General features: G+C 37.7%; 1 protein-coding gene and 1 pseudogene across 5 annotated transcripts in view; both read left to right on the forward strand.

The window, feature by feature from the left end:
* The window catches only part of DPH6 (diphthamine biosynthesis 6), a 237,242-nt gene that overhangs the window by 96,946 nt on the left and 116,774 nt on the right, over positions 1 to 23,522 (forward strand). For all 5 annotated transcript variants that reach the window (XR_008474329.2, XR_008474330.2, XM_078335976.1 and 2 more), the window contains 2 exons: positions 7,524 to 7,597; positions 11,509 to 11,627. Coding sequence is in view for 3 of the 5 variants with exons in the window: in XM_078335976.1 (XP_078192102.1) it covers positions 7,524 to 7,597; positions 11,509 to 11,627 (193 nt within the window). In the remaining 2 variants the exon portion in view is untranslated. The remainder of the gene's footprint in view (positions 1 to 7,523; positions 7,598 to 11,508; positions 11,628 to 23,522) is intronic.
* On the forward strand, positions 87 to 6,762 carry LOC118144865 (ER membrane protein complex subunit 8 pseudogene; annotated as a pseudogene).

A 23,522-nucleotide genomic window follows, 5' to 3' on the forward strand; every position in this document is an offset into this window, starting at 1 on the left:
TCTCCAAATTTGATTAAATTTAGTAATAGATAATCATTCATTGATTAATTATACATTTTTTTCCTCTGAGGATCTGAAATTAATTCTTTGAAGAACTGGCAGCATATGTGTCTTTCCTTTAAATGTTTATTTTTTCTGTTAATCGTGACTGCATCTTTCTCCTAAATGGTCACAATCAACCTCCTAATGGTAAAATACAGTGGTTTTGTTGAACTTTCTGTGGCATATGATACTATGTCAGTAAGAAAGATCACAGCTGTCATTGGTAAACAGTCCTTAATTTGAAGGCTTGGTATTTTATCTACCAGCTTTGTCAACTTGAATGAGTTAAGCACCTTGTTTTTTTCACATATAAAATCAGTTTAATAGTGTTTTGGATTGTTATGAGGAATAACTGAAATAAGATATACGAAGTATCTAACATAAATCTTAGTGCATACTGGGTACTTGCTAATATTGTACTTTATCCTTGCCTTTTCATCAAAATTTTCTGTACATTTGTGCACACACCATTATTTTATCCTGGTTGTGTCATCTGTCATTATGACTACTGTTTTCCAACGTCTTCACTGGATTTTCCTTCTCCTCCCTTTCCTTAAATGTTGGTATACCCTCAAGGTCTTCTACTCATCCCACTTCTCACCCTATATCCTACTTCTTGAGGTTCTTGTTTGCTCCCATGGCTTCAAGTATAAGCTGACAATATCCACGTATATTCCTGTACTCCCTTGAGCACCAGAGTTGTATTCAGTGTACCTAATAGTCTTATTTATTTTGGATAGTGCTATAAACTTAAATTATTCCCCCTACCCCAAATTTATATATTGAAGCCCTAACCTCAAATGTGATGGTATGGTATTTGGAGATGTATTTGGATGGTATTTGGATCTCCTTTGGGAGATAATTAGTTTTAGATGAGGTTATGAAGGTGAGGCCCTCAATGACAGAATTAGTATCCTTGTAATAAAAGACACCAGAAAGGAGATTGCACTTTCTTCCTGCCACCCTGGAACCCTGTGAAGACACAGCAAGATGACGGCCATCTACAAGGCAGGAAGAGAAGCCTTAAAAGAGTCCAAGAGAATTCATGCCGGCACCTTGAACTTGGACTTATGGCCTCCATAACTGTAAGAAAGTAAATTTCTGTTGTTTAAGCAACCCAGTCTACATGATATTTGTTGTGACAGTATGAGCCACACAAAGATACCTAGCAAACAAATTGATGCCAAACTAAATAAACGGAGTATTTTTTTAAAATATCAATATATTTTCTTTCTCACTTAATAGTCATTTAAAGTAGAAACATCAGCCCTGCGCTTTTTGAGGAGCCGAGGCCCGAGCACGGCCAGGCCTCAGGGGCCCCCACCAGCCTGCTGCCACGCCATCACTCACCGCCACCTCGTCCCGCTTCTCTGCTGAAGCACCATGTGACCAGGCAGCAGGTGTAGGCCTCAGCCAAGTGCCCAGGGCCCTCCCGGGCCCTCCTGGGTCAGCATGCCCAGAGTGAAGCCAACCACCCAGGCCTACTGCAAGATGATGCTGCATGGCGCCAAGTACCTGCACTGCACCATCGGGCCCCTGGTGGCAGAGAAGCAGAAGCTGCATAAGGAGCACCTCCCCCTGGGTGGCCCAGGCATGTACCATACCCTTTTCGTGGACTACATCCCCCTTTTCCACGGCACCTGGCCCTCGCCCCCATGCTGGAGGTGGCCCTTACCCTGATTGATTCATGGTGCAAAGATCATAGCTATGTGATTTCTGGTTGTTACCAAGCTAATGAGTGAGTCCAAACCAGGTTGCAGAGAAGGTATCTTCCGGAATCGCTGAGGGCTTCAGTGATACTGCACTCATCATGGTAGACAACACCAAGTTCACGATGTACTGCATAGTGCCTACAATCCACATGTACGAGCACCATGAGAACAGACGGCAGTGCAGAGACCCACACCATGACTAGTGTGAAGACGGGCCAGAGGCGCAGAGGATCTCTGTATCACTCCTGGACAGCTGGTACTACCAGATGCTTGTAGATCTCAATAACCAGCTGGATAACATTCAGAATGACTGGACAAACCCAGAGATCAATAAAGCTGTTCTGCACCTGTGCTAGGCAGGCATCGCTGTGACTGGGCTCTGGACATTTCTGCTACATTGAAGAAGAAAACCTATTTTTAAATACCTAGGAATACAACTAACAAAGGATCTAAAGGAACTCTTCAAGGAGAATTTCAAGCCACTGCTCAAGGAAATAAGAGAGGACACAAACAGATGGAAAAACATTCCATGCTCATGGTTAGGAAGAATCAATATTGTCAAAATGGCTATACTGCCCAAAGTAATTTATAGATTCAACGCTGTCCCCATCAAGCTACCTATGAACCCTCTTCACAGAACTGGAAAAAAACCGCCTTAAACTTTATATGGAACCAAAAGAGAGCCTGAATAGCCAAGACAATTCTAAGCAAAAAGAGCAAAGCTGGAGGCATCAAGCTACCTAACTTCAAACTATACTACAAGGCTACAGTAATCAAAACAGCATGATACTGGTACCAAAGCAGAGATATAGACCAGTGGAACAGAACAGAGTCCTCGGAGGAAACCCCGCACATCTACAGCCATTTGATCTTTGACAAACCTGACAAAAACAAGCAATGGGGAAAGGATTCTCTGTTTAATAAATTGTGTTGGGAAAACTGGCTAGCCATGTTCACAAAGCAGAAACTGGACCCCTTTCTGACACCTTACACTAAAATTAACTTCAGATGGATTAAAGACCTAAACATAAGACCTTCACCATAAAAACCCTAGAAGAAAACCTAGGCAAAATCATTCAGGACATAGGCATAGGCAAGGAATTTGTGACAACACCACCAAAGCATTGGCAACAAAAGCCAAAATAGACAAATGGGATCTAATTAAACTCCAGAGCTTCTGTACAGCAAAAGAAACAATCATTAGAGTGAATGGCAACCAAGAGAATGGGAAAAAATTCTACCCATCTGACAAAGGGCTAATATCCAAAATCTACAAATAACTAAAGCAGAACTATGAGAAAAAAATAAACCCATTCAAAAGTGGGCAAAGGATATGGACAGACACTTTTCAAAAGAAGACATACATGAGGCAAACAAACATGTAAAAACATGTTCATCCTCACTGGTCATTAGAGAAAGGCAAATCAAAACCACATTGAGATACCATCTCATGCCAGTTAGAATGGCGATCATTAAAAAATCTGGAGACAACAGATGCTGGAGAGGATGTGGAGAAATAGGAACACTTTTACACTGCTGGTGGGAGTCTAAATTAGTTCAGCGATTTTGGAAGACAGTGTGGCGATTCCTCAAGGACGTAGAAATAGAAATTCCATTTGACCCAGCAACCCCATTACTGGGTATATATCCAAAGGATTATAAATAATTCTGTTATAAAGACACATGCACATGTATGTTCATTGCGGCACTGTTAACAATAGCAAAGACCTGGAACCAACCCAAATGTCCATCAATGATAGATTGGACAAGGAAAATATGGCACATATACACCATGGAATACTATGCAGCCATAAAAAACAATGAGTTCATGTCCTTTGTAAGGACATGGATGAATCTGGAAACCATCATTCTCAGCAAACTGGCACAAGAACAGAAAATCAAATACTGCATGTTCTCACTCATAGGCAGGTGTTGATCGATAAGAACACGTGGACACAGGGAGGAGAACATCACACACTGGGGTCTGTTGTGGGGGAACAAGGGAGGGACAGTGAGGTTAGAGTGGTTGGGGAGGGATAACATGGGGAGAAATGCCAGATATAGGTGACAGGGTGATTGAGGCAGCAAACCACATTGCCATTTAGCTACCTATGCAACAGTCCTCTCGTTATCTCTGTCCAGGGTCGAAGGGAGAGTTGGGCTGCAAAGGGCACAAAGAAGTGTTTGGGAATAACTGAAATTATCTCTATCTTGATTATGGTACCTAGTTTCAATCCAAAATCATTGAATTGTTCATTTTAATGGTATGCAGTTTATTATATATGATCATACCTTCAGTTGAGTTGGTTTAAAAAATGTGTAAGGATAGGGTCCCAGAGTCTATATTACTAACTTCCTGTAGCATATTTATTTTTATTTCAACTATGACACAGGTGATTCATTTGGCTTTCTTTATGCTGTCTCAGTGTATCTTTTTTGTTAGCAGTCATTCTCTTTCTTTCTCTGCTGACACTTGCATTGCTATTGTTTGTTTACCGACTTTTTCTCCTAAATAAGGTGGGTTAGGGATCAGAACCTGAGCCTAGCTATGTTTTTTCTAAGGAGTGGATTGACTATGTGGTAGATCTTTATCTTTTAAATATGTATTTGGTTCTTTATTTGAAGTTTGTAGTTGCATTCATCATGATTAAGGAATCAGCAGAAATCTTTCTTATCCCTGTATTATTCAGGTCTCACTCTGCTGGAAAGCAGTACAGTCAGCCCTGTGTATCCATGGATTCCACATCCATGGATTCAACCAATTGTAGATCAAAAATATTATGAGGAAAATCTAATAAAAAATAAAAATAAAAATTTGAAAATATAGTATAGCAACTATTTATGTAGTATTTACATTGTACTAGGTATTATAGATAATACAGACACTTTAAAGTTTATGTAAGGACATGCTTTGGTTGTATGCAAATACCTTACTATTTTATGTACTGGACCTGAGAATCTGTGGATTTTGATTTGTGGGGGGATTCCTGGAAACAATCACCTGCTGATATTGAGGGATGACTGTAGTAGTAGTCAATAGTGATAATATTAGAAGTAGTAACACAGGTAGTTACCGAAGTAATAGGAATAGTAAAGATCATAATAATGAAAGAAGAAAATATTTGCTGAATGTTTAATAGGTGCTGGATACTGTGTTATTTGCCTGAATTATTTTATTTAATCTCCACAATAACCTTAGAAAACAAGAACTGATTTTTTTTATCCTCACTTTATAGATGAGGAAACAGACACAGAGAAATTCAGTAGCATTCAAAAGCACAGAGCTAGTAAGTAAGAGGGCTGAATTTCTATCAGGCAATAGTAAGTGTAATTATTGGGCCAGGTACTGTGGCTCACACCTATGATCCCAGCACTTTGGGAGGCCAAGGCAGGCAGATCACTTGAGGTTGGGAGTTTGAGACCAGCCTGGGCAACATGGCAAAACCCTGTCTCTACTAAAATACAAAAAGTAGCTGGAATTGGTGACACAACACACACCTGTAATCCCAGCTCCTCGGGAGGCTGAGGTACAAGAATCACTTGAACCCAGGAGGCCTAAAAAAAAATTATTGAACAAATACAACTAATGATCTATGTATAGGTTCAGTGTTGCAGAATAGTCAGAATTTACTTAGTGCTGAATAGTGAAGTGTTATCAAATAAAAAATAGATGGCTCAAACCTGTAATCCCAGCACTTTGGGAGGCCAAGTCAGGCAGATCAGTTGAATCCAGGAGTTCAAGATCAGCGTGGGCAACACAGTGAAACCCCATCTCTACTAAAAATAGAAAAAAATAGCCAGGCATGGTGGCACATGTCTGTAGTCCCAGATTCTCTGGAGGCTGAGACACAAGAATCGCTGGAACCCAGAGCTGAGATCGCACCACTGCACTCCAGCCTGGGCAACAGCGAGTGAGACTTTGTCTCAAAATAAACAAATAAATGAAATAGATGGGAGTAGAAGAAAATTCCACAGAATGCATGTATACAAAGAAGAAATTGTTTTAGGATTGTGGTAAGCATTAAATAAAAATCATATCACATTAGTGCATGGCAAATGAATAGTAAATTCCAATTCTTATTTTAATAGGGCTTTGACTTAAGGAAGGAAATACCAGTGGCTATTTTCTTTGTTTCCATGATCTCTAGAGAAATATATATACACTTGTATAAATCTACAGTATTTAATGTTTCATTATTTTTATAACAAACAAAACTTCAGATAAACATCTATATGATGCAGGGATATAACTAAAATTTTGATAACATTAGTCAACAACTCTGATCTATGCTGTATGTGCATTTGATAAAGAACTCTATGCCATGACTTTTTCTAATGAGTACAATTACTTTATGAAAAAAAGTGCTAGGAAGGTTAGGGAAAGGTTATAAGCAAATGTTCTCACAAAGTTGCTCAAATAAGAAAGTAAAGGAAATAGCTCTTTTCCTGAGACCTTATCTGATAAAAATAATTGTTTTATTTTGGGGTGATTTGGACAGGTATTGCTCCATCATTTTGGAGGGCAAATTTTGAATAGGCTTTAAAGACACTAAATATTCATTTTGCATGTTTTTGTTTATTTATTATGGCATTCTTTTAGGGTACACAGGGTTATTTTAGTATGTCTTGAAATACTAACGTTTGTTTTCTGTGAAACACATTTTCTTTCTCATTGTCCAAGTTTGGTAAGACCAGAGTATTCATAATGAAGCGATCTCTCAGTAGCTTCTTTTGTACATCCATAGGCTAGGATGGATTTTCTTTTATACCTATTCAGAGAATTTCTATTCAGTTTTTTATTAATAATTACCCCCAGTCACTTCCTTCATATCTGTTTTCTAGATACGAAGATAACAGTTCCCTAGTTTATACGCCTATTGTGTATTATTCTTCCCTAAGTGTATTATCTTATACTTCTTTACATTAAATCTCATCTTGGACCTGTCCTTTCAAATTCTCAAGCTGTCCATAATCCATCCATGTACTTGATTAATCTTCTTTTCTTTTATTTTTAATCCATTCTAGCTTTGTATCATCTGCAAACTTGATCATACTTGAATTTACATTCTCCTGTAGCTCGTTAATGAGTATGCTAGACAGAATAGTTGTCATTCCTGTGGGACCATGCTGGATATACTGCTGGATGCTCTTGGTGCAACCATGTGGACAGTAACTCACTGCTTCTTTCGCATGATAGAATTCTTTATCTGCTGTGTTATATTGTTATCCAGGTAATGCCGCTACTCTGGATACTACTATTTCTGGTTTCTGGATACTCCTATTTCAAATATTTTTTTCTAAGATTTAGATAAAAATTGTACTCTCTTACATATTTATGCCACTGCTTAATTTTTAAATTTCTTAACTTAAAAAAATTTTAATTTTCAATTAAAAGAAGTTACTCAATCTGGGGAAATATTGTCCTTAAATAGAATTTTCTCAAACGCTTCTATCGAACATCAGTGAGTCTTTAAAAATATGTTAAGTGTGAAACATTTTGGAAGTGCTGCCTAAGTCTTTGCTTTCTCCATGGAGAGGGATCTCTCATTATTTAAATTTTAAGTAAAACCATAATTATTTTTCTCACAGTTGAGAGAATGATTTAAATATATGTAAATTTTTTCTGAATGTTGACTATGTTTTCAGTAAATTACTCTTCTTTTAGGTAGTCTTCTAGATGAGACACAGTTCATTTATAATTTTCAGAGCATGATGTGGAGCAATTGTTACTTTATTTTTAAAGTTATGGGTGTTTTTCTTTATTTTCAGGAAAAAGAAGAAATAGAGGGGATATCAGTAGGTGCTATACTTTCTGACTATCAGCGTGTTCGAGTGGAAAATGTGTAAGAAAACATTAATTTGCTAATTTTAAAAGTGTATATATTTTAAGAATATGGATAAATGAAAAGTCAGTAATTATATTTAAATAATAAATAGGTATGGTATTCTACATGCTCCATGGAACTAAATGTATATATTCACCTAAATAACAAAAGTCATGCTTTTACTTTTTTCTATCCTTATGTCACTTAGAGAACACTTATTTACTGTAAGGAAAAATAATATTAAATAGAATTGAGACAGTTTTTAGTGAGAAGTATTATTTTTACCTTATTTGATTTGGTATATCCTGTTAATCTCTTTTAACTCATCATTTGTAATAAAAATCAATAGATAATAAGAATACAGTAGTATTTTAGAGAAAAAAATACTTACTAAGGAGTCATCTCCTCTTTGCTTCATATAATTCAATTCTTGTCCAAAAATACTTACGTGATTGAAATATTTATATATATTAGCCATTTAACTTTCAAGAAGTTTAGGATGTTGCTCCCCTCCTCCTAGTCCCTCTTCACTCCTCTAAGGGAGGGAGCACTAGTGAAGTATGTAGCTGCACATAGCAAAACAGTCAATTCTATTGATCTATTCAAAAATCATGAGGTTAAATGATAATATTGGTTATTTAATGTTGGCCTGACAAGATACCAGATGAATGAATTTACTTTTCATTTTTAATTTATTTAGATAAATACAATATTGTATAGAGATTCTGGGCATAATTATATTAACAAAGACAATTGAACTCCAGTATTTTTCTTAAGTACAATTTGATCAGCAAATAAATGATTTTGCTAGTCAAAAGGGTAAATTGAATAAGATAATGGCTGTATTTATATAATATTTTATATTCTTGATAAATAACATTCCTATTGACTATCTCATTTAAGACCTACATATTAATAGATTTGAAAACTTGTTTTATTTTCATTTTATATTTTCTCTCTAATTCCATGGTGGATTTCAGGCAGTTAAAAAAATATAGAATTTTAAGAGTGAATGAAGGGAAAACAGGGTAAAGCATAGTTAAATGAAGAGAAATATGATCTTACATTTTAGTGGTATGTCCGAATTTCTGGACCATGGATGATGATGGTGGAGTGGGGAAGAAGGTCAAGCATATGCATTTTGAGAAAATTTTCCTTGCAATCTACCTAGATCTACTTTGGAGAACAGCTGATCTGCAGATGGAGATGGATTGCATATTAAGCGATATATTAGAAATAATAGTATTTTTATCAAGTTTTAGATCCTTTTCTCTGAGAATTATTTAATTTTAAAATTTGTGTCTTTTAATAAGTCAAACCCACATGATTTAATGGGTAGCCAAACTGGAGACAGGGTTGACATCTATTTGTGAAAGTTAAAAAGCCAAATAAAAATGTGCTCCTGATTAAGAGGCTGCCCATTACATGTATATGTACAGAAGGGCACATGTCATGCCCATGGGTAGAGACTTTCTCAAAACACAGTCTCAGGTACACTTCAACACATGGTTGAACAGATGAACAGATTTTATATTATAAAGCATATCTGCAGTAATTTTATTCTTGAAATTTCAAAAGTAATGTTACTGGGAGTCCATTCTCGACAAACTCAATTTTGAATTAGCTTATGCCCAATTTGTAGTTTGTTTTGTATTACTATCATTTTAGAATCTAAAGTGTTTAATAGATGTTACAAATGCAAATTCAGCGGTGATTTACAGAGTAAGTTTATTTGAGCCATGATATTTTGAACTGTTAAAGATCTTAAATAGGTTGAAAATTTTTACTTAAGTCTATATATAGTCCAGAGATTTTGAGGAATTTCAAAGAAACAACCTCAAATTTTGCAATAAGGACAGGAAGAAAAACTTTTTTGTTAGTAAAAAGTAAATCTTAGTTTAAAAAGGTAGAGAGGCTATTGATTAGTAGGCATTAAACACTGGATGAGAGGACAGCAAGAACTAGTGTTTGTATTCCATGGGTAGTTCACATTTTGTTATTTTTGTATTTATCAACTGCCTCAGCATTGCTTTAGATGCTCTGAGACATTTTAAAAGGGAAAAATTACATGCAACAGTCTCTGCAATGAGGAAGGTTTTGGTTTTTTGAAAGTCAGGGTATATGTAAATGAAAAAAATAGTGGTATTTCTAAGGCCATGTATGAGTAAATGACCAAACGTGGTACATATAATAAGTATTGGAATCTCTGAGAGAGAGATCAGTATAGGTTAGAGTAGCTGGACAAGCAACCTTACAGATGCTAGGAACAATGGGTTTTACTTGTAAACACTTACAGACTCTGGGTTTTAGAGCTATATTCTTGGTTTGAAATCTGATCCCAGCCAATTACTGTATGACTTGGGCAAGTCATTTGGCTTTGACTATCATTTATTGAATACCTATATTATCAGGCATTTGCTACATTATTTATCTATATTACCTTTAATTGATTAAACAATTATAGTCCTCTCTGAGAAAGTGACGTTTAAGCAAAGGCATGAAAGAAGTGATAACACAACTAATATAACAGGCCAGAGTAAGCTGGCCCCAGGAGATAGGATGGAGTGAGAAGAGAGTAAGTAGTAGGAGATAAAGTGCATGAACTAACCAGGGTGAGATCATGGAGTGATGGGGAGCCACTGGAGGGGTTTTGAGCAGAGGAATCCTATGATCTCTTTTACGTCCTAAAAGGATCACATTGGCTGCTTTCCAAAATTCATTGAAAATTGATTTTAAAAGGATGACAGTGGAAGCAGGGAAGGAAATTAGAATGTTGACATGAGAGAGAATGGTGGCTCAGACCAGGTTGTTAGCAGTGGTATTGATGAGGAATGATTACATTCTGCATTGTGGTAGATTGGATATGGAGTGTGAAGGAAAGGAAAGGATTATTTCATTTTCTTATTTTTTAATCTTATGAAGAACTTGGAAAGGAAGTATTTTTGCCCCTATTTATAAACTAGTAAATTAAGCACAAAGACTTATATTTTACTTGACTTCAAAAGCCATGCAGCTAGAGTACAAAATGAGGTTTCAAATCCATATGTGTCTTCACTCCAAAACCTTTTATTTTTTCTGCTGTACCAATAATGGAAAATATCTAGTATAATGCCTGCAGCATGTTAGAAACTTAATAAATTATACTTTTTTTTCTTAGTATTTCCTTTTTACTCAGAGTCAAATTCTTAAAAAAAAAAAAATTCATGGCCAGGCACAGGGCTTACGCCTGTAATCCCAGCACTTTGGGAGGCCAAGGTGGGAGGATCATGAGGTCAGGAGATTGACACCATCCTGGCCAACATGGTGAAACCCCGTCTCTACCAAAATACAAAAATTAGCTGGGCATGGAGACATGTGTCTGTAGTCTCAGCTACTTGGGAGGCAGAGTCAGGAGAATCACTTGAACCTTGGGGTGGAGGTTGCAGTGAGTCCAGGTTGCGCCACTGGACTCTAGCGACAGAGTGAGACTCCATCTCAAAAAAAAAATATTAAAGTTAGTAGATTAAGAGTAGTCCACATAACCATAGTTATTATTAATTTAATCAATATTTGGTAATTTTATTAGGATAAATCATTTGCCCACTTTGCATATGCTTCAAAATTTTGATACCGACAGAAGTTTTAAAAATGAGAACATACTGGCATTTGTAAACTCTTTTACATAGATTTCTAAACTTAGAGCCTTACCAAAATTAATATTTCTAGTGTGCCTGGAAATTTCATTTTTATCAGCTTATGCATAGCCCATGGAAATTAAATATGTTTATGTTGTATATTTAAACTTCATTATGCAAAATACGTTTTTAAAAGCATTTTCAATGCTAAAATCCTTGAAAGAAGCGTTACGTTTCAAATCAAAGTAATTGCTGTGGATCCAAGTATAGAACATTAAGATAACATCTGACTTTCTTTTTATTTTAATTTCGTAGGTGTACAAGGCTTAATCTCCAGCCTTTAGCCTACCTTTGGCAGAGAAACCAGGAAGATTTGCTCAGAGAAATGATATCATGTAACATTCAAGCAGTGATCATCAAAGTAGCAGCTTTGGGTATGTATCCAAACTCTCAAGGGAGCTGTTTGTTGCCACGTAGATAATTTCAGTTCACTAATAAGTAGTTGCAATGAACAAAGAAAACCGATTTCAAATATAAAAATATGGAGTCGCAGGCTGAGGAAATTGAGTAAGCACCTGATATAAAGGGAAGTTTTAAAATGGGCTTTTGACCATTTGCCAAAGTGATTTCTAGTAAGCTTTTTTTTTTTTAAATATATAATTGGTTCTAAAACTGATAATGTATTATAATCCTTCAATTTAAGGTCTTGTTTTTGTTTTTGTTTTTGGGGGGGGGTTGGAATTTAGGCTTGTAGGAAATAGGAAATACAAGAGTTACTTTTGTCTTGTTTGTTTTGGAGTTCTTTTGGAAGCATCTTAATATATGTATTTGACACAAAACGTGATTTTTTTAAACGTGTTTTGAATGATGCTGAAACAGAATGATGGTTTTGTTTTTGTTATAAAAAATAAATAGGGTACTGCTTTTTATTGGGGATGGTGGGAAACCATCTTTGAGAAAATGTTATCTGATTAGTTAGCATAGACACAGCAGGCAGGTGGTAATCTGATTCAAGTATGGACATTACATATGAAGACATTTAATTTATTTTGAATTTCTATAATTGTATTATTTTTGAGAATAGGGCTTGAGTCAAGTATGTTCATTTCATGAACCTATTATAGAAAATGCTTGCAGCCTGGGAGTTCCCAAAGCTTAAATAATATATCTCTTTTGAGAGTGTTTAACTTGCTGATCTCTGAAATAATGAGGTCTCAAGCTATAGAACATTTATAGATACATTCACTTTTTAAATAAAATTAAGAAAAAGAGAAAGCATACAGACCCCATAATATTTCTCTTTGGTAAATACCAAGCTACTGTATTCTTGCTGAAGTTGAGGTCTTGTCTGGCGTTGAAAGCTTTATTTAGAGAACCTGTAGATGATCTTCTTACTTGTTAAAACTAGAAAGATTAAGTGGTATTATGTTTTTATTTCTGAGAAAAGGTTGCCGAGCAGCTCTCATGATTAACGTTCTCATTATAAATATATTTGTCAAATGAATATCTATGTGACTCTGTACAGAGTATTCCCTCTTGCTTTTTCTTTGTCTCTTGCTTTCTCTTTGAATTTTCTAAGATTACATAGTCCCATAATGAGGTTGACGTGACATCTCACTGAAAGGTACACATATTATCCCTTTTACTATCAGATAAAAGGTAGGATTACCACCCAGAGAGACCTCCCTTATTGAAAAGATAGTAAAAGAATTCGACCTTATTGCCATCTTTATAGTAGTATATGACCAATATTCTGTGTTCTTTCATTTCTGTATATGCCTCTCTGTAGAGATTAGAGATGGGGAATTAGCTTTTATCAAGCCATTGGATAAATTATAAAACTGAGCTCATGTGTCTTTGGCATCTCAGTTACAAAAGTATAGATCTGATTTTAACATTTACAGCACATGGTTTCTGACTACCTATAGGTGTGCAAAGATGAAAATCATTCTTTAGGATAGTATTAAAGAAAGGTTTATTACATGGCATAGTACTTCTAAAGACACAGAAAAATATAAATAATGCAATATAGGTTTCTAAGCCCTTTTCCTTCCTTTTAAAATTGACAGGACAGGATTTAAGCAAAAAAAAAAAGAAAATCCTTTTTTATGGGGGAGAAGGATCAGTAAAATTTTGTGGACCATTTTTCTATGAAATGGTCTTATAATAGAAAAGGGTCAGTTCTACATGAATATATACAAATATATTTTTAATAATTATATTACATAACTTTTATGTCTTATACGTCCCAATGAACTCATAAAATTTCTGGCTTGTTTCATTATAATATTTTGGGGTTTTTTTTGTAATGTTAAAAACATTTTTTTATTGTGGTAAAACATACATAACACAAAATTTACCATTGTAATCATTTTCAAGCATACAGGTCAGTAGCATTAACTACATTCACATTGTGTAACCATTAACTCCACTGGTTTATGGAACTATTTTCTCTTCTCAAACTGAGAACTTTGTGAACCATTGCTCTTATCATTTTTTTTAAATTATACTTTAGGTTCTAGGGTGCAAGTGTAAATCATGAAGGATTGTTGCATAGGTACATACATGGCAAGGTGGTTTGCTGCCTCCATCTCCCTGTCACCTATATCTGGCATTTCTCCCCATGTTATCTCTCCTCAAACTCCCCACCACCCGATGTCCCTCCCCTAGCTTCCGCCAAGACCCCAGTGGGTGATGCTCCTCTCCCTGTGACCATGTGTTCTCATTGTTCAGCACCCTCCTATGAGTGAGAACATGTGTTTGATTTTCTGTTCTTGTGTCAGTTTGCTGAGAATGATGGTTTCCAGATTCATCCATGTCCCTACAAAGGACATGAACTCATCATTTTTTATGGCTGCATAGTATTCCATGGTGTATATGTGCCACATTTTTCTTGTCCAGTCTAGCATAGATGGACATTTGGGTTGGTTCCAGGTCTTTGCTATTGTTAACAGTGCCACAATGAACATACATGTGCATGTGTCTTTATAACAGAATTATTTATAATCCTTTGGATATATACCCAGTAGTGGGGTTGCTGGGTCTAATAGAATTTCTATTTCTACGTCCTTGAGGAATCGCCACACTGTCTTCCAAAATCGCTGAACTAATTTAGACTCCCACCAGCAGTGTAAAAGTGTTCCTATTTCTCCACATCCTCTCCAGCATCTGTTGTCTCCAGATTTTTTTAATGATCACCATTCTAACTGGCATGAGATAGTATCTCAATGTGGTTTTGATTTGCCTTTCTCTAATGACCAGTGATGATGAGCATGTTTTCATATATTTATTTGCCTCATATATGTCTTCTTTTGAAAAGTGTCTGTCCATATTTTTTGCCCACTTTTGAATGGGTTTATTTTTTTCTCATAGTTCTGCTTTAGTTCTCTATAGATTCTGGACATTAACCCTTTGTCAGATGGGTAGATTGCACAGATTTTTTTTCCCATTCTCTTGGTTACCAGTTCACTCTAATGATTGTTTCTTTTGCTGTACAGAAGCTCTGAAGTTTAATTAGATCCCATTTGTCTATTTTGGCTTTGTTGCCAGTGCTTTTGGTTTTCTAGTCATAAATTCCATGCCTATGCCTATGTCCTGAATGGTTTTGCCTAGATTTTCTTCTAGGGTTTTTATGGTATTAGGTCTTAAGTCTTTAATCCATCTAGAGTTAATTTTATTGTAATGTGTGAGGAAGGGGTCCAGTTTCTGCTTTCTGCACATAGCTAGCCAGTTTTCCCAACACCATTTATTAAACAGGGAATCCTTTCCCCATTGCTTGTTTTTGTCAGGTTTGTCAAAGATCAAATGGTTGTAGATGGGTGGGGTTGCCTACAAGGCCTCTGTTCTGTTCCATTGGTCTATTATCTCTGTTTTGGTACAAGTACCATGCTGTTTTGATTACTGTAGCCTTGTAGTATAGTTTGAAGTCGGGTAGTGTGATGCCTCCAGCTTTGTTCTTTTTGCCTAGGATTGTCTTGGCTATTTGGACTCTCTTTTGTTTCTATATGAAGTTTAAAGTGGTTTTTTCCATTTCTGTGAAGAAGGTCAGTGGTAGCTTGATGGGGACAGCATTAAATCTATAAATTACCTTGGGCAGTATTTTCATGATATTGTTTCTTCCTAGCCATGAGCATGGAATGTTTTCCCATCTGTTTATGTCCTCTCTTATTTCCTTGAGCAGTGGTTTATAGCTTTCCTTAAAGAGGTCGTTTATATTCTTTTTTAGTTGTATTCCTAGATATTTTATTCTCTTTCTAGGAATTGTGAATGGGAGTTTGCTCTTGATTTGGCTCTCTGTTAGTCTGTTATTGGTGTATAGGAATGCTTGTGATTTCTGCACATTGATTTTGTATCCTGAGATTTTGCTGAAGTTGCTTATCAGTTTCAGGAGATTTTGGGCTGATACAAGGAGGTCTTCTAAATAAACAATCATGTCATCTGCAAATAGAGACAATTTGACTTCCTCCTTTTCTACTTGAATACCCTGTATTTCTTTTTCTTGCCTGATTGCTCTGGCTGGAACTTCCAGTACTATATTGAATAGGAGGGGTGAGAGAGAGCATCCTTGTCTAGTGCCAGATTTCAAAGGGAATGCTTCCAGTTTTTGCCCATTGAGTATGATATTGGCTGTGAGTTTGTCAGAAATAGCTTTTATTATTTTGAGATATGTTTCACTGTTACCTAGTTTACTGAGAGTTTTTAGCATAAAGGGCTGTTGAATTTTGTCGAAGGCCTTGTCTGCATCAATTGAGATAATCATGTGGCTTTTTCTTTGGTTCTGTTTATGTGGTGAATTAGGTTTATAGACTTGCATATGTTGAACCAGCCTTGCATCCCTGGGATAAAGCCTACTTGATTGCGATGGATAAGCTTTTGGATGTGCTGTTGCAATCAGTTTGCCAGTATTTTATTGAAGACTTTGCATCTATGTTCATCATGCATATTGGCCTGAAGTTTTCTTTTCTTGTTGAGTCTCTGCCAGGTTTAGGTATCAGGATGATGTTTGTCTCATAAAATGATTTGGGAAGGATTCCCTCTTTTTGGATTGATTGGAATAGTTTCAGAAGGAGTGCAACCAGCTCCTCTTTGTATGTCTAGTAGAATTCAGCTGTGAACCCGTCTGGACCTGGGCTGTTTTTAGTTGGTAGGCTATTAATTGTTGCCTTAACTTCACCCCTTGTCATTGGTCTATTCAGGGTTTTGACTTCTACCTGGTTTAGGCTTGGGAGGGTACGGTGTCCATGTATTTATTAATTTCTTCCAAGCTTACTGGTTTATGTGCACAGAGTTGTTTGTAGTCATCTCTGATGGTGGTTTGTATTTCTGTGGAATTGGTGGTGATATCCCCTTTATCATTTTTTATTGCATCTATTTGATTATTCTCTCTTTTCTTTTTTATTAATCTGGCCAGCAGTCTATTTTGTTGATCTTTTCATAAAATTAGCTCCTGGATTTATTGATTTTTTGAAGGGTTTTTTGTGCCTCTATCTCCTTCAGTTCTGCTCTGATCTTAGTTATTTCTTGTCTTCTGCTACCTTTTGAGGTTTTTTTTTTTTATCTTGCTCCTCTAGCTCTTTCAATTTTTATGATAGGGTGTCGATTTTATATCTTTCCTCACTTTTGTTGTGAGCATTTATAGCTATAAATTTTCCTCTAGATACTGCTTTAAATGTGTCCCAGAGATTCTCGTACGTTATGTCTTCATTTTTGTTGGTTTTGAAGAACATCTTTATTTCTGCCTTCATTTCATTGTTTATCCAGTCAACATTCAAGAGCCAGTTGTTCAGTTTCCATGAAGCTGTGCGCTTCTGAGTTTGTTTCTGAATTCTGAGTTCTAATTTGATTCCACTGTGGTCTGAGAGACTGTTACTATTTCTGTTCTTTTGCATTTTCTGAGGAGTGATGTTCTTCTAATTATGTGGTCAGTTTTAGAATAGGTGTGATGTGGTGCTGAGAAGAATGTATATTCTGTGGATTTTGGGTGGAGTGTTCTGTAAATGTCTATTATGTTTGTTTCGTCCAGGTCTGAGTTCCAGTCCTGGATATCCTTGTTAATTTTCTGTCTCGTTGATCTGTCTAATATTAACAGTGAATTGTTAAAGTCTCCCACTATTATTCTATGGGAGTCTCCGTCTCTTTGTAGGTCATTAAGAACTTGCTTTATGTATTCAAGTGCTCCTGTGTTGTATGCATATATATTTAGGATCATTAGCTCTTCTTGTTACATTGATCCTTTTACCATTATGTAATGCCCTTCATTGTCTCTTTTGATCATTGTTGGTTTAAAGTCTATTTTGTCAGAGACTAGGATTGCAAGTCCTGCTTTTTTTTTGCTCTCCATTTGCCTGGTAAATCTTCCTCCATGCCTTTATTTTGAGCCTATGTGTATCCTTGCATGTGAGATGGTTTCCTGAATACAGCACACTGATGGCTTTTGACTTTTTATCCAATTTGCCAGTCTGTGTCTTTTGATTGGGGCATTTAGCCCATTTACATTTAATTAATATTAATATTGTTATGTGTGAATTTGTTAATATTGTTATGTGTGAATTTGATCCTGCCATTTTGATGCTAGCTGGTTGTTTTGCCCATTAGTTGATGCAGTTTCTTCATTGTGTTGATGCTGTTTACCGTTTGGAACGTTTTTCAAGTAGCTGGTACTGGTTGCTCCGTCCTATATGTAGTGCTTCTTTCAGGAGCTCTTGTAAAGCAGGCCTGGTGGTGATGAAATCTCTGAGCAATTGCTGGTTTGTTAAGTATGTTCTTTCTCCTTTGCTTATGAAGCTTAGTTTGGCTGGATATGAAATTCTGGTTTCAAAGCTCTTTTCTTCAAGGATGTTGAATATTGGCCCCAACTCTCTTCTGGCTTATAGGGTTTCTGCCAAGAGATCCACTGTGAGTTTGATGGGCTTCCCTTTGTGGGTAACCCAACTTTTCTCTCTGGCTGCCCTTAGCATTTTTTCCTGCATTTCAACCCTGGTGAATCTAACAATTATGTGCCTTTGGGTTGCTCTTCTTGAGGAATATCTTTGTGGAGTTCTTTGTATTTCCTTGACTTGAATGTTGGCCTGGGTTTCTAGGTTGGGAAAGTTTTCCTGGAAAATATCCTGAAGAGTGTTTTCCAGCTTGGATTCATTTTCTCTGTTACATCAGGTACACCTCTGAAACATAGATTAGGTCTTTTCACATAATCCCATATTTCTTGGAAGCTTTGTTCATTTCTTTTCACTTCTTTTTCTCTAATCTTGCCTTTTCATTTTATTTTATTGAGTTGATCTTCAATCTCTGATATCCTTTCCTATGCTTGGTCGATTCCACTGTTGAAACTTGTGTATGCTTCATGAAGTTTTCGTGTTGTGTTTTTCACCTTTATCAATTTATTTATATTCGTCTCTAAGCTGTTTATTCTCGTTAGCATTTTGTCAAACCTTTTTTCAGGGTTCTTTGTTTCTTCTGAAGCCTGTTACTGAATTCATCAGACTTGTTCTCCATCCAGCCTTGCTCCCTTGCTGGTGAGGAGTTGTGATCCCTTGGAGGAGGAGAGGAGTTCTAGTTTTGGGTGTTTTCATCCTTTTTGCATGAGTTTCTTCCCATATTTATGGATTTATTTACCTGTGGTCTTTGTAGTTGGTGACTCAGATGGGGTCTCTAAGTGGACATCCAGTGTGTTGATGATGAAGTTATTTCTTTCTGCTTCTTAGTTTTACTTCTGACATTCAGGCCCCTCTGCTTTAGGACTGCTGGAGGTCCACTCCAGACCCTGCTTACCTGGGGATCACCTGCAAGGGCTGCAGAACAGTAAAGGCTGCTGCCAGTTTCTTTTTCTGTTCTCTTCATCACAGAAGGATACCTGCCAGATGTCAGCCTGAGCTCTCCTTTATGAAGTGTGTCTGGATATACAGGGGTCGGGGAGCTGCTTGAGGAGACAGACTATCCCTTATAGGAGCTCAGGTGCTGAGTTGTAAGCTCCATTGTTCTGTACAGAGCTCCTGGGCAGGTACATTTAAGTCGGCTGCAGCAGAACTCCTAACCGCCTTTTTTTCCCAGGTACTCTCTCCTGGGAAGGTAGGGCTTTATTTATAAGTTCCTGAAGTGCTTCTGTGTTTTTTCAGAGATGCCCTGCCCAGCAAGGAGGTAGCATAGTCACAGTCTGCCAATAGAGGTGTTGCTGAGCTGCCGTGGTCTCTGCCCAGCTGCTGTGTGAGCTTCCTTACAGTTTAGTTTACAGGGGTATAGTTATAACTGCCTCAGTAATGGCAGTCCACCTCAGGAAAGGCGGACTGCCTAGGTAATGGTGGACTGCCTAGGTAATGGTAGACTGCCTCGGTAATGGTGGACTGCCTTGGTAATGACAGACTGCCTTGGTAATGACAGACTGCCTTGGTAATGGCAGACTGCCTTGGTAATGGTGGATACCCTTCCTCCACAGAACTGGACCATCCCGGTTCCAGCAGTGCTTGCTGTGAAACTCTCAATCCAGAGCATTTCAGATTGCTGGTCTTTGTAAGGGTAGGACCGACTGAGCCAGATCACCTGACTCACTGTTTCAGCCCCCTTTTTTTTCGTTGAACAGGCAACTGTGTCTCCCAGGCATTCCAGTTACCAGTTGAAATGGTGCCCTGATTCGTGTGAGTTTTTTTGCTGAGATAGCTGTGCTGGCTGAAACAGTAGCACTGGAGACTCATGATGCTTTTTCGCCCAGGAATCTCCAAAAATTCTTTTGGAAATGCGGTGATCACTCACCCCCTGCATTTTTTTCTGGGAAGTGCAATCCAAAGCTGTTCCTATTTGGCCATCTTGGATTCTTCATTTCATTTTTTATCTAGTCAACATTCAGGAGCCAGTTGTTCCGTTTTCATGAAGTTATGCAGTTCTGAGTTAGTTTCTTAATCCTGAGTTCTAATTTGATTGCACTGTAGTCTGAGACTTGTTGTTATGATTTCCATTCTTTTGCATTTGCCAAGGAATAATTTACTTCCAATTACGTGATCAATTTTAGAGTAGGTGCGACGTGGTGCTGAGAAGAATGTATATTCTGTGGATTTGGGGTGGAGAGTTCTGTAGATTTCTATTAGGTCTGCATGGTCCAGATCTAAGTTCAGGTCCTGGATATCCTTCTTAATTTTCTGTCTCATTGATTTAATATTAACAGTGGAGTTTTAAAGTCTCCCACTATTATTATGTGGCAGTCTAATTCTCTTTATAGGTCATTAAGAACTTGCTTTATATATCTGGTTGCTCCCGTATTGGGTGTGTATATATTTAGGATCATTAGTTCTTCTTGTTGCATTGATCCTTTTGCCATTGTGTAATACCTTTCTTTGTCTGTTTTGATCTTTATTGGTTTCAAGTTCGTTTTATCAGAGACTAGGATTGCTACTCTTGCTTTTTTTTGATCTCCATTTGCTTGGTAGATCTTCCTTCATCCCTTTATTTTGAGCCTTTGTGTGTCCTTGTATGGAAGATGGGTTTCCTGAATAGAGCACACTGGTGAGTCTTCATTTTTTATCTAATTTGCCAGTCTGTGTCTTTTGATTGGGACATTTAGCCCGTTTACATTTAAGGTTAATATTGTTATGTGTGAATTTGATCCTGCCATTTTGATGCGACCTGGTTGTTTTGCCCATTAGTTGACGCGGTTTCTTCATTGTGTCGATGCTCTTTACCATTTAGTACGTTTTTGGAGTGGCTGATACTGGTCGCTCCTTTCTATGTTTAGTGCTTCTTTCAGGAGCTCTTGTAAGGCAGGCCTGATGGTGGTGAAATCTCTGAGCAATTCCTTGTCCTTAAAGGATTTTCTTTCTCCTTCGTTTATGAAGGTTAGTTTGGCTGGATATGAAATTCTAGGCTGAAAGTTCCTTTCTTTAAGGATGTTGAATATTGGCCCCACTCTCTTCTAGCTTGTAGAGTTTCTGCTGAGAAATCTGCTGTGAGTCTGATGGGCTTCCTGTATGGGTAACCTGACCTTTCTCTCTGGCTGCCCTTAGCATTTTTTTCTTTATTTCAACCCTGGTGAATCTGATGATTATGTCCCTTTGGGTTGTTCTTCTTGGGGAATATCTTTGTGGTATTCTCTGTATTTCCAGGACTTGAATGGTGGCCTGGGTTGGTAGGCTGGGGAAGTTCTCCTGGATAATATCCTGAAGAGTGTTTTCCAGCTTGGATTCATTTCTTCACATTCAGGTACACCTATTAAATGTAGATTAGGTCATTTCACGTAATCCCATATTTCTTGGAGGCCTTGTTCATTGCTTTTCACTCCTTTTTCTTTAATCTTGCCTTCTCATTTTATTTCATTGAGTTGATCTTCAATCTCTGATATCCTTTCTTCTGCTTGATCAATTCAGCCATTGAAACTTGTGTAGTTTTCATGTTGTGTTTTTCATCTCCATCAAGTTTATGTTTTTCTCTACATTGGTTATTCTCATTAGCATTTTGTCTAACCTTTTCTCACAGTTCTTAGTGTCTTTGCATTGGGTTAGAACATGCTCTTTTAGCTCAGAGAAGTTTGTTATTACCCACCTTCTGAAGCCTGATTCTGTCAATTCATCAGATTCATTCTTCATATATCTTTGTTCCTTGCTGGTGAGGAGTTGTGATCACTTGGAGGAGGAGAGGTGTTCTGGTTTTTGGTGTTTTCATCCTTTTTGTGCTGGTTTCTTCCCATCATCATGGATTTATCTACCTGTCATTGTTGTAGCTGGTGACTTTTGGATGGTGTCTCTGAGTGGATGTCCTTTTTGTTGATATTGAAATTATTTCTTTCTGTTTTTGTAGTTTTTCTTCTAACAGTCAAACTCCTCTGCTTCAGGACTGCTTGAGGTTTACTTCAGACCCTGCTTGCCTAGGAATCACCTGCAGGGGCTGCAGAATAGTAAGGATTGCTGCCAGTTTCTTCTTCTGTTATCTTTGTCCCAGAAGTGTGCCTGCCAGATGTCAGCTAGAGCTCTCCTTTATGAAGTGCCTCTTTGTATCTGTGCGGTCAGGGAGCCCCTTGAGGAGACAGTCTGTCCCTTATCAGAGCTCAAGTGCTGTGCTGGGAGCTCTGTTATTCCGTTCAGAGCTGCTAGGCAGGTATGTTTAAGTCTGCTGCTGCAGAACTCTGTAATTACCTCTTTTCCCAGATGCTCTGTCCTGGGATGGTGGGGCTTTATTTATAGGTTCCTAACATGCTGCTGCCTTTTTTCAGAGATGTCCTGCCCAGCAAGGAGGTAGCTTAGTCACAGTCTGCCAGCTGGGGCATTGCTGAGCTGCCGCAGGCTCTGCCCAGGTGGTAGTGGCAGACTACCTTGGTAGTGGTGAACCGCCTCAGTAGTGGTGGACTGCCTTGGTAATGGTGGATGCCCTTTCCCCCACAGAGCTAGACCATCCCAGGTCCACCTGCGCTTGCTACAAAACTCTGAATCCAGAGCGTTTCATTATTGCTGGTCTTCGTGGGGTGGGACCTACTTATCTGTATCACCTTGCTCCCTGCTTTCAGCCCCCTCCTTTTCAGTTGAATGGGCAGCTCTGTCTCCCAGGTGTTCCAAGCACCAGTTGAAATGGCCACCCAGATTTGTGTGAGTTTTTGTGCAGGAACCCATGGCGCTGGCTGAAATAGCCATGCTGGAAATTTGTGGCGCTTTTCAGCCTGGGAATCTCCTGGTCTGTGGGCAGTAAAAACTCCGAGAGAAGCAGCAGTATCTGAACTGGAGTGCTGGAGTGGATGGAAAAGCCCCCGATGGCCTTTGTTGAGTAGGGAGGGGGGGTCCTCCGGGATTGCACTTCCTTGATGAGGCAGTGCCCTACCCTGCCTCTGCTCACCCTTCTTGGGCTACACCCACTGTACAAACAGTCCCATTGAAATGCACCTGTTACCTCATTTGTAAATGTGGTGATAGCTGGGAACTACTCTCCAGAGCTGTCCCTATTCGGCCATCTTGGATCTCCATCTCTCTCATTGTAATGTTTTAAGAGACTCATCCATGATACTGAATGAAGCAATAGTCTGTTCATCGTTATGGTAGTATAATGTTTCCTTGTGTGAAACTTTAACTTAATTAAATTATCACATCATGATTTAATTGTCCATTCTATTATTGATGACATTTAGGTAGTATCCAGTTTGGCACTATGATAAACGGTGTTGCCATGAAGGGTCATCTTACACATTTTCTATTTCAGACCTAGAACATCTTTTTTTCAGAAAGCCCTAGTTTCTTTGAATTTGAAATATGTGTCTGTATGTGTATATCTAATAACTCATGAGTTAATGATATTTCAAAAGCAAATTCAAGACTACATAAGGATTATAATAATTCTGTATTCCATCACTGCCTTCTTTCTTCCAC

The sequence above is a fragment of the Callithrix jacchus genome, chromosome 8, assembly GCF_049354715.1.
Source record: "Callithrix jacchus isolate 240 chromosome 8, calJac240_pri, whole genome shotgun sequence".
Lineage (NCBI taxonomy): Eukaryota > Metazoa > Chordata > Mammalia > Primates > Cebidae > Callithrix > Callithrix jacchus.